Source organism: Phodopus roborovskii, unplaced genomic scaffold (assembly GCF_943737965.1).
Source record: "Phodopus roborovskii unplaced genomic scaffold, PHOROB, whole genome shotgun sequence".
Taxonomy (NCBI): Eukaryota; Metazoa; Chordata; class Mammalia; order Rodentia; family Cricetidae; genus Phodopus; species Phodopus roborovskii.
Window position 1 is genome coordinate 4,212,706 of NW_026126434.1, and position 12,281 is coordinate 4,224,986.

Sequence of the window (12,281 nt, forward strand, 5' to 3'; positions counted from 1 at the left end):
GTGGCCTTGAACTAACAGAGATCCATCTACCTCTTAATTCTGAGTTCTGGGATTAAAGGTGTGTACCACCACCGACTAGCTTCTATAACTAACTAGTGTGACTGGCTTTGCATCTTGAACCCTCAGGCAAGCTTTATTAAATCATAATAATATATCACCACAGCCCCTCCTCTCCACACTTGCAATATTCACTAAAGCATTCCCATGCTGTACACAGATGCCTAGTAAACTCTAGGAGCTGTTAGGTTAAGCATCATAGAGCAGGCTAAGCCTGAGACTCATCTTTTCCGTGAGCTCCAGTTCCCTGAGTCACCTCAGGGGTTCGTGCCTGAATGAGCAATGTGTGGATGTATGAAATACACAGAGGCTGCAGAGGTAGGAGGCTTGATAAACAAAGGGTGTGATTTCTCTCACTCACATAAAAAGTTTAGGCCACATAACAGGAAATGAACATAGGAAATTTTCATTTGTTTAGGTTATGGTTTTAAAGGGAACATGTTGAGTAAGCTCAATTTATAGTTACCAGTTTTACACTTATAGGGTTGACATTGCCTTTATTATATTTAATGTTGCATTAGGCACCACTATATCATTCTATATGATATAGTTGACGTAACTACCTTGCATTTCACAGCCATGCTTGCTATCAAGTTCACAACTGCAGACTCCAATGTCCATGACATTTATTATAAATACGTTTTCACCGTGCAAATGTCAGAGGGACTTTTTCATGATTCGTGTATCTCTGGGTATTGTGGGTAGGGCTCACAGAGATATGAGGCAGAGCTGTTCTAAGACCTCTCACTAGGTCTCAGGTGTTCCTAGCTGCTGACTAATTTGTCAAATACAAAGTTCTTTATTGAAAGAAATTCCATGATCTTCCTTCCTGGGTTCGCCAGGAGGATAGGGGTCCAGCTCCAGCTATCGTAGTACACCTCATCTTTTCTCAGAGCCGCACCTTTGATGATCTCCAGGGCACATTCCTCCTTGGGAGAGGCTTGGGCAGAGAACACCCCAGAGGTTGCCTTCAGGGCTGTTTCTGTAGGACCACAGGAAAGGCTGGAGTTATCTAGGGCTAGCAGAGCTTGTGTGATGGAGACTCCCAGACCCCGAGCTGTTAGGTTCCGTATGCCTATTGTCTGAGCCCTACAGGCCCTCTGGGGACTCTTGGACAACTGGACAAAGGAAGACTGACTGGCAGAGGCCTGGCATCCCTGTATGGGGATCTGTGGGGCAGTGGAGGTGACAGCTTGGGGGTTCAAGTGCTCTTCTCTGAGTGACACATTAACACGGGGAGTGCAGAATGAGGACTAAGTAGCTGATGTAGATGGCAAACTGTGATCCACTGCTTACAGATGGGAAGAACAGAACCGGGCACTGACCACTGCCACAGACAAAGAGCCATCCGAAACTGTGCTCTGTCTTCCTCTATGGTCTCCTTCTTTCCTCCCTCCATCCCCATGCTACTCGACTTCTGGTTTTGTTCTGCAGTCACTGTTTAATTAAATTTCTTTTGGACAAGGACTCATGTAGCCCTTGAGAATGACTCTGAACTTGTGATCCTCCCGTATCTCCCTCCTGAGTGCTAGGATTCCAGTTGTGCTCCACCACACATAGTTTATGTGGTGTCAGGAATTAAACCCAGGGCCACATGAGTACCAGGCCAGTTCCCTAACAACTGAGATACAGTCCTAGATCATCAATCCCTCCTTAAACAATAATTCTTCACAGTCCTAGATGTATGTTTCAGATAAATTCATGAACGCTGCACACACTTCACCTTTCCCAAACTGTCACATCATGCACAACCCCGTGTAATGACCAGAGATGAGTACCATAGATGCAATAGATGCAGCCCAATGTTACTGGCTTTTTTTTTTTTTAAACTAGTGCTCAGTGCTAATTTCTCCATTTTTTTCTTAGTCTGTGAAGTTTCTTTCATGGCCTTGATTCTTTGAAGAGTATGAACGGTTTCCAAGGACTGCCTCTCAGGCGGATGCTGCGTCCTCCCAGTGTGTCATATCCAGGGGCTCATGAAATCAACGTTGAGTCCAGTAAGAAAAGTATAAAGGTGTTTAGTACCTTTTGTTGAGTAACAGTGGTCATGGGGAGTTTATGTGGGCACAAGGAGCTCAGGGTAGAACATGCTATACTGAGTGTGGTATTCAGAGCAGAGAGGAGGGTCAAAACTGACTAGGTTCTACCAGTGATGGAAGTGTCCCATTACATGACAGGCCTGTTGCTTCTAGCTATGGTCTCTAGTACCTCAGGGAGACAGAACCCTTCTTTTTCTACATGGTAAAGCTGACAGACCAATGTAAGGCCATTTATTCCAGGTTCTTTTCCTTACCTGTGTTTATGAGGCCAAGAACACAGAGAGTGATGGACACATTGACCTTGGTTACTCCATATTCTTTTCTAATGGAAGAGAAGAACCCATCCAGAGCAAACTTGCTTGCAGAGTAGGGAGCAACCAGAGGATGGGACATTTTCCCTAAAGGACAAATTAAAGATGTTTGTTAATAAAGGTCCAGCTTGGCCCCAGACAGACAGGGCTTGACTTGGAGGGGCTGGCAATTCCTGAAGGGTCTCCTTACCCACTGAGTCTCAGTTCCTCGCTATTCCCTAAATTATCCTATGGCATTACATTTCTGAAGGGATAGGAATTAAGTTTTTGGAGATGTGGTGGTTTGAATGAGAATGCTTCCCCCCTCTCCCATAGGCTCAGTCCCCAGCTGGTGAGATGCTTGAAAGGATTAGGAGGTAGGCCTTGTTGGAGTAGAGGTCTTGTTGCAGATTTCAAAAGCCCACACCAGGACCATTGCCCCTCCCCATCCCCCACCTCCTGATCAAGATAAAAGCTCTCAGCTACTTCTCTAGCACCATGTCTGTCTGCTCCCACCATGCTGACAATGGACTAACCGCCAGAAACTGTAAGCAGGCTCCCAATTAAATGCTTTCTTTTTAGAAGAGTGTCTTCATCACAATAGAGCAGTGACTAAGACAGGAGCAATGGTGTACAGGTTGAGCTGCAAGACAGACTCCACTGGAGAGATACTAAGCAATGGTAGGGAGTGAGCTGGGCTTCAATATAGCCCTGTGTTCTCACAGCTGCTGTCTCCAGCTCTGATCCTAGAGGGCCAGCTCAGTGGCCTGTCTCTTTTCTGCATGAAGGGGATAATAACACACCCGTGTTTGAGTTTTATACAAAACCTGAACTTTCAACCTATCAGTCAAGACTCATTCCAGTCTATGAGGGGTATGTGGACATAGACATAGTAGAAGGAGCTCTTCACATGCTCTGTGGATAGAACAGAAGTGAACTGAGGCTGTATGCACACCTGAACATTGATAGACTATAAAATCTTTGTGTGCTAGCTTTGGAAGCTGAGCCTGTTTAGGGTCCATTTTTGTAGAAAGCTTTCCTCCTGCTGACCATATAACACTTTTTCCTTGTATCCTGGAAACTGAACAATGCCTCCCAGAGTCTCTGGATTTCATCTCATTCCTCCAAAGAGAGTTAACTGTAGTGTTAAAATGAGCAGTTAACCTGGTTGAAATATATCTGGCCGCTTGGTATCGGCACCGCTGTGAACAATCAGAAATCCAGAGACTCAGGATTTTGTGATGCTTCTCCAAGGAATACCCAAGTTTTTTCTCCTAAAATGATAACAATTGCAGACTTCTGACAAAATGTAAAACACGGCCATTGGAAGCACTAGCGAAGACTAACAGCAGACAGACAGTTTGCTTCTCTGACTGTCTCACAGACCTAATAAGTCTAATAAGTGCTGTTTGCGGTGCTGCTGCTGATGCTCTCAGTGTGTCTCTGCCTCTTCCATAGCAGTGGAACCCCAGTCCCTACCTGGGCACACAGTTATCCAGAGTGGAGTGGGTGCCTCACACTCCTCTCACCAGTTATTGCTGAGCAGCTAAGTTCTGTACAATGGTAGGTAAGCAGAAGCAGAAGGAAGTCTCTCTGCCTTCCAGTCTTTATGAAAGACCAAAAAAGTAATGTTAATGATGGACTAACCTGGAAACCAATATCTTTTCCTTGGAATTTGCTAGCTTCCTCTCACCAGGCCCTGAGATGACAAGAATTCACACTGCCCCTCCTTTCCTGTGAGTCAGCAGGTGGTGAATAGGGTCCGTAGGAAACAAAGAGATAGCTGCAACTCCGGTTTGCCCAGATTAATTAGCACACCCTGAGGCCCTAAGGTCTGCTGACCCTAATAGCAGACCATCCGGCCTCCAAGGGTCACGTTCTCAATGGACAGAGGGTCCCACCCCCTCCCTAAGCTTGTGGGTTTGCCTTTAAAAACACCTGGGCCCAGGGGAGGGGGCTTCTCTCTAGCCTGCGTGCTGGAGGAGCCCGTTTGCACAAATGTTTCCTGTTCATTAAAGCCTCTTGTGTTTTGCAGCAACTGGACTGGACATTGAGTTCTTGGGGTATCGACCGAACCTGGAAGACTCCTCGTTCTGAGGGTCTTACATTTTGGGGGCTTGTCCAGGATTTGGTCGACCCCGCAGACTCAATTCCATTGCCAGTTGGAGGTAAGAAAGAGCTCGCAAGCTATATGTTTGGTGTATGTCTGATGTGTTTGATGTTACGTGTTTTTGACTGAGTATTTGTATCTGTGCCTGGCCTGCACAGGACTTGTATAGGACCACAGGGGGAGACAGACGTGTCCTGAGACCCTTGGTCCTGCCCTGGACGAAAGCCCCGGGTTGTTTGGAGGAGGGAAGGAGACGAAGTTTCTCTTCTCCAGGGGCCGGCCGGCCTCTGGACTTGCTTCCCTCCCGCTTTGTAATTTTGGTTTGGGCGCCATTTGTCTACTGTGCGGATTTGTCCTCTTTGTCGGATTGTTCTGTGTTTTTGTGTCCCTCTGTTCCTACTGTTTGTGTCTGTTTCTACTCTCCCCATGGGTCAAAAGCTAACTACTCCACCTAAGTTTGACTTTAGATCCGCAGGAGAGCAGGGCCGGAGACCCAGCTAGACAATAGCACACTTGTCCCTCGCCCTCAGGTGTCTGTGATAGCCATGGCTCCCCGGAATCATGAGGTAAATGGCACACGCTGAAGATGGCACTACCGAGTCACAGGGCAGACAACATGGCCTGGAGCTGCCTCACCAGCTCTGCTCCACCATCAGACAGCCTTGACTTACCTTCTCATTTGCTTAGCCCCACTGTTATTTTTAATTTTCAACACCTGAGAGCTGGACTCAGTCCTAATTATAGATAGACCATGTGGGAGAAGAAACATCCCTCTACCCAGGACTGTTACAGGAATGAGCATGTGACCCAGTTTGGGCCAATGAGACAAGGATATTTTTGTTAAGTGTCTCACAAAGTTCTTTTCCCTCCTGGGAGTTTCTGGGAGTAGAAACCCTCTTTCTCTCCTGATGGGCACTTTGTGCATTTATATGGGGCTAGAATTGCTGCAGCTAATTCATTGTCAGCTGAGTGGGAAACCACACAGGGAGGCAAGCTGAGCCAGGAGGATCATGGTGATACAGCTTGAACTGGGTCAGCTGTGAAACCTACCCTACACTGGAACTCCATTTGTCAATAATTTCTGTTAATTTTTAAGCCCAAAATAGATGCAGTGTATGCAAAATAGATGCAAAATAGGAGTAGTGTATGATTAAAATATGAGATTAAAATATGAGACAGGGGCTTGGGTATAAATCCCAAGCATGGCATTTCTTGGCTACAGTTTGTGGATAATACCATTATGGAGCTGAAATAACCACATACTATGCTTAGCACAGGCTGACTCCAAGAATGCTGTTGTTGTCAACAGAATTAGCATTCAAATCAGCAAGAAATGTATGAGCTATTTAAAAAGTCATGTTGGGACAAATAGTTAATTACTCAGGGGAGTGGAAAAATGCCACTCTAATAAATTAATTCAAGCCACATTGGAGAATATATATGGAAAGTGAGATAAAACAGCAAGAGAAGGGTAAGTTTACCATCCCAAGAGACACTTAATTCATGGAAACAGGTGCACTTGGTGAAAGGAAGGGTGGGTAGACGGAATGCAAAACTTGAAAAGCCGGTGCTGGAGATGCCCACCTTGCCCTTCAAAGCGGACCCTCCCCACCCCCCATACCCCACCCCCATCCCCTACCCCCCACCCCCATCTTAGAGGGCTGTCCAGCCTCAGACAAATGTGCACATCAGCTTGAGTACATGCCATGGCCTCTTTCAAGAAACTGAAATAATGACAGAAGGATTCTATTTATTGCCATTTGGTTTTGAGCTAAAAGGTTATATAAGGCTAGGACTCAGAGATCCATTTCCTGGCATGAAAAAGAGTAAGTCAGCAAAGGGCCACTCTTGAAGATGGCAGAGATGTGGAGCAGAGGACCACAGAAGCTCGGCTTAAATAGGTACTAACTTGTGTATCTCATTCTAGAGTTCAAAGGCTGAATAATTGTTCAAAGTTGAAAGGTCGGTGAAAAAAACCAAGCTTCAGATCTGTTTCTAGTGGCCCATAACTAGACTCTGATGTTTCATCTACAGTTGCCTTCCTTCCCTCCCTCCTTCTCTCCCTTCCCTCTTTCCCTCCCTCCCTCTCTTCCTTTCTTCCTTCCTTCCCTCCTTGTCTCCCTCCCTCCCTCCCTCCCTCTCCCCCACCCACACTCTCCTTTCTCCTCTTCCCCCTTCTTCTTATGTCCATTGCTGGGCCTCCTGTTTTTTATATTCACATTTTCCAGGAATCATGTGTCAAATCCAGTAACAAACCACCCCATGTTGGTACAGTTTACTTTGGCCTGATAGTCAAGCCCCAAATAGGCAAACTTTATGACTACCAGTATTATTTTTACTTTCAGACTGATAAGTGAAGGTGTCCACAGATAAGCTTGTCACTCTTCAACATTTAGATTTGCTTCCCAGGGCGCCATAACAAATCAGTCACCACAAGCAGTCACACTATAATCCACTGTTTCTCAGTCTTCCTAATGCTGCCACCCTTTAACACAGTTCCTCATGTTGTGGTGACCCCCAATCATAAAATTATTGTTATTACTTCATAACTGTAATTTTGCTTCCGCTATGAATCATAATGTAAATATATGATATGCAGGATATCTGATATGCTGCCCCTGTGAAAGGGTCATTCAACACCCCTAAGAGGTCTTGACCCACCACAGGTTGAGAACTGCTGTTATAATCTCTCCTCCCACAGCTCAGTGGGCCAAAGTCCAAGTTTGGGCTCCAGCAGAGAATCCTTGGTCTGATCCAGCCCCTCATATAGATGCTCTTGTTGGTGCCCTGGCATGTAGATACCTTGACCCTGTTGTTAACATCACTTTCCTTGTGTGCCTCCTGTTCCTCCATCTCTTTCATGTTTCTACAGGAACTCTTATTATTGGAGCTTGGCTCACTCAGAGAATCTGAGATGATTTCATCTGGATAGCTGAGTTATATCTTTGAGGACCCTTGCTCAGGTAAGGCCCTGCTCACAAGTTTCAGGGGGACATTTCTTCTGGAGACATACACATTCTTATCACCTACTATACCTTCCTTAGTGCAATGAGGATACTGTCTGTGGCATCTGATATTCTTGGTTGGTAACATTTGAGCTATAGAAACAAGATGCCATGCAGAGATTTTTTTTTTTTTTTGTTCATGAAACTCCCTCTATCTCATGCCCCACCTTCTCACAAGCCATAGGTTATATTCATGGTACAAAGTTGCATCCTAAGTGATTTTCAGGAGAAAAGAGAAGGAAAAGAGAAAGGAGAGAGGCGGGGAAGGAGTCAGAAGCGGTCCAAGGATTCACAGCATCACATACAATACAGTACCTTTTTTTTTTTTTTTTTTTTTTTTTTTTTTTTTTTGTGCTGCTGAGATGAAACTTACAAGAGCCACACTGGGAAGAAGGGATGTATTCTGCCTCCCAGTTAAGGTTACAGTCTGTCACAGTAGGCAGTGTGACCGGAACTTGAGGAAGCTGGTCACGTTGCATCATAGTCAAGAATCAGAGATAGAGGAAAATACACGTGCTGGTGCTCAGCAGTCCAGAGTACATGGCTAGGGAATTTTCCCACCCACAATCCATATCAATATGTTTTTTCTCCAGAGATTGTTGATTTAGGAATCGCTATTAAGGGTTTCGAGCCCTTAAAAGAAAGACTAGGCCAGATCACAAAAGTGGGGGGAGAAAAGAGAAGACAACACCCCCTACATTCATCACAATCTTGGGCATTTAAAGTTTGTTTCTTACCCCAGGAACTAGGCTTAAATACTTTCCCATATAACACATCACACAAACCATATATGGTAGCATACATGCAACCCCAGAACTCATGAGGCCAGGGGTTCAAGGTACTCTTCAGCTACATAGCAAGTGTGAGGCATCCCTGGGTTATACAGGACCCTGTCTCAAAAGAAAATGAAAGAATCTGGATTTTCAAAGGAGTTTTGCCCTTTCTAGTCTTTGGAAATGTCTTAATATATTTTACTAGATGCAAATGTGGAACTCTCCCACCATAAACTGGTTAGCATTGTGTGGGAAAGGCATTTGCTAAAATTAAGTTACATATGTCTTGACATTTTAAATAGCCAAGTGAGACCATTCTTGAGACATGAAGCCAGAGAAAGGGCTTTATCATGTCAGCATCACCAGGTCATGTGTGATCTGGGAAGGACAGGTTCCCACAGAACAGGGTTGGGCGGCAGTAGAGGGAAGGGTCCCATTATTCCCCATGACACCCTATATAAGCTTTTTGTCTAACTTCCAGTCAAAAAGCCTGCTAGAATCATTAAAAGGGGTAATATGTCTAAGAGGCTTGAGGTGCTGTTACAGTGAGTGCTGGTGGCTGTGTCAGAGGAGTAGCAGGTGGCAATTAAAGTTCAAGGTGTCAGCCCACCAGGAGGAAACTCTATGATAGGCCAATCTCATGGAGTCAAGGCCCTGAGACCAGAGACCCTTGAACATCTTTTGCTTCTGCTGTACCTTTACATGTTTGATGCTGCTATCTTTCTCTAGTGTCTGGCATGGTGTGAATGGGTGTGGGGAGATCCCCCACTGCCTGAAATGTAGTGTGTTTATCTCATGGAAGCATCCTGTTCTACTAGGCATTTTTACCTGTGGATTACTATGAAGATTTATTCTTATGTTGTACTATCTAGTTTATAATAATAATGTTAGTTTAAATAGAGTTTTGATGATAAAAATAAAAGAAGGAAGTGTTTCTATTGAGGAGTCACATATACAGTGGCTTAGGATAATGATTAAGAAAAATAACTGAGTCCTGGTAACCCAGCTATTTTAAATTCTTTTAACCTTCATGTTGGGAGATATGTTCACAGTTTTCAGAGTGCGTAATAGCTGAAACAAAGCTTTAAAAATGACTTAAAGTTAGACTAAGATGTTTTTGTCACATAGCGTTGAGGTAAAAAACCCAAGAAGACAATCTTATGGAACTATTTAAGGTCAAGGAACAAGAACAAAGCAGCCCAGTTATTACTATTTGACACACTTTTCTTGCTAGGATTGGTTGAAGAACAAAGGTGATGATTAATTCTTTGTACTCATTTTTGTCTTCAATCTCCTGATATTAAAAAAAAAAATACTATTGATGAGTGAATACTTACCCTAAAAATTTAAAGTAGAGCTGACTGATTCTTTTTCATATATGAAAGCTTAGGTTTGTGATTCCTTATACAATTACCTTTCAAGATAAGTAATAAAGCAAAACTGGCCCTTTCTTGGGAACTATAAAATGCAGCCTGCCAGTAAAAGACCTGATTGAGGAGAATACCTTGCTTGCCCACACAGTTAATCTATAACAAGTTGTTTGGGTATGTATGAATGTACGTGAGTTCTTGAGATAATTTGTTTTTCCACCTGTAATACATAAAATGCTTAACCATTACATTGTAATTCCTATATTGCCTGAAAATCTTTGTTGGGGTTATAAGCTGTAGAAAAAAGTATACAGTAGAAAGAACACAGAAAAGAACCAAAAATAAAGAAGGAAACCATCAGGAGAGTGTGCTAGTGTCTTTTTCCCTAATTCCCTCAAGTAAAAAGCCTAGAACTCTGTGGCTTCCCTTTGAGCCCTGTGCTCCTGGAGGCTGGTCCCCCAGGCAGTGACAAGTGAGGCTTTGAGAAGCCTGTGAACACCTTGATCAAGGTAAAGTTTTAGTTGACACAGCAACAAAAACTGGGCAGTGGTGGCACACACCTTTAGTCCCAGCACTCAGGAGGGAGACTCAGGTGGATCTCTATGAATTTGAGGCCAGCCTGGTCTACAAAGCAAGTTCCAGGACTGTTATATAGAGCAATCTTGTCTTGTAAAACAAAACAAAACAAAACAACCACCCCCTCCCCAAACAGCAAAACAAATCAACTTCAGCAGAATGCAAACACATGCACATGCACACACATACAGTTGATTTTCTTCCAGGAAGGCTTATACACAAAGAGAGCAGTGGTGACCCTGTTTAAGTGAAATGTGGGAAAGGTCTGAGTGCAGGTGTGCTAAATGGGACAGAAAGCCCAAAGATCTGTCCTCCAAACACTAGGTTCCAGTCACTGTGGAACAGCCAAAACAGGTGGGCTGGCAGACAGGCTGCACACACAGGCTTGTTAACTGGACACCAGAGGTCAAAGGGAGGCTTGGAGTGCAGGATCTAGGAGGATTTCTAGCTCAGGCAGTGGAAACATGGTAGACTTCAAGCAGGAACTTACTCAACCAGTGAGAGCAAGTGATTGTGGCTCATTTGCCTGGGTCCCTCTAGAAATCTGAAGATGGGCAGGAATGAAACTTTTTAATTTGTTAATTTTTTTTCTTTCTAAGCATTCAAATAAAGCAGTTAAACATTTGCCCTTGAAATTGAAACTATTTGAAAGTCCAGCAAGGCAGTTGGTGATGGAAAGCTGGAGAGGTCAGACCAAACCATACCTGGGAACCAATGGGATGGATGGGCGTGTTTCCTATAGGAATCACCAAAGAGCCCCAAAGAAAATCCCCAAAGAATTTACCCCCCACACTTCCTCCACTTCACTGGGTTCCTAGGATGGAGAATACTTTTTTTCCTTTTGAAATACTTTCAAATTTTTAGTGAAGTTGAAAGATTGTATACAAAAGAAATTATTCCTCCACCCCACCAAGCCTCCTCCTTTTAGACAGGGTCTCATACAGTTCACACTGATCTCAAACTATTCTGTATTGGGGTGACCTCTTAAACTCCTTATGCCCCCTTTTCACTCCCAAGTGCTGGGATAACAAGTATGCAACACCACTCATGGCTTTCATGGGACTTTTGAGAGTAATTCCCATAGGTGAGATCAGTGCTGTCCCCATGTCCTACCACCTTGAATATGCACACCTGTGTCCATTTGATCATAATGGGAGCATGGCAATGAAGGAAGACATTCATCAGTTCTCAGGGCTTCTGTAACAAACTGGATAGCTTAAGACAGCAGAGATTTATTTTCACAGTTGTGAATCTGAGATGTATGAGGTTAATGAGTTGAGAAGACTTAAAAGCTCCTTCAAAGGATACTTCCTGGATGTCAATATTGCTCTACTCTCTGATGGTATATATTCGCATGGCCTCTCTTCCCTCCATCTTTTGTCCTCTGTCTCTTATGGGGTGCTTATTATTGGAATAAGTGCTCATGTAGGTTATACAGGGTATTCCTGCTCAAGAGCCTTCATTCAATTAAAACTTCACTCAATTAAAACTTTCTAAGTAAGGTCCTGTCCATAGGTTCATAGAGTTAGGATGTGGATGTCTTTCTAGGCACCACCATCCAATCTGCTTCAGGAATGCTAATGGATTTTTGTTATATGATCCATAGACCTCCAGGGGACTGCTGCTTATCTCTACCATATAATATTGTAATCCAGGCAAGCCTGGCCCCACCCCTTGGGGACCTAGCACAGTGTGCCATCTCAATTCATGGCAGGCAGTACTCTGACTCTGTACACACATGCAAAGGTCCCTTTAAGAGACAAGCTCCACCTACTTTCCCCTCTCTCTTTCTGAGATTTCTCTGAGGAGCCCTCTGTCTCCTTCTTTTCTCTCTTCCCCTCCCTTAATCCCTTAAATTCCCTCAATACACTTTCCACATAAGTTTTGTCTGTAGGTCTCTGTCTATCTCTCACCCACCATTTGTCCCTTACCTGCTATGGGTTATGGGATGCACCAAAAGTAGCCATAGTATCTATCTGTCTGTCTGTCTATCTATGTATATATATATATATCAAAAGCATCCCAAAAAAATGAGTTCACTTCTGTTTGAATCGATTCTTC

The 12,281-nt window shown here is 44.0% G+C and overlaps 1 protein-coding gene across 1 annotated transcript in view; it reads right to left on the minus strand.

Annotated features, from left to right (window-relative positions):
• Positions 1-447: 447 nt before the first annotated feature.
• Positions 448-12,281, minus strand: part of Hsd11b1 (hydroxysteroid 11-beta dehydrogenase 1) — a 41,633-nt gene continuing 29,799 nt past the window's right edge. Inside the window, exons 6-7 of the mRNA XM_051186683.1 lie at positions 2,351-2,494; positions 448-1,039 (exon numbers count right to left, since the gene is read on the minus strand). Coding sequence (XP_051042640.1) covers positions 822-1,039; positions 2,351-2,494 — 362 coding nt within the window. The 3' untranslated portion in view covers positions 448-821. The remainder of the gene's footprint in view (positions 1,040-2,350; positions 2,495-12,281) is intronic.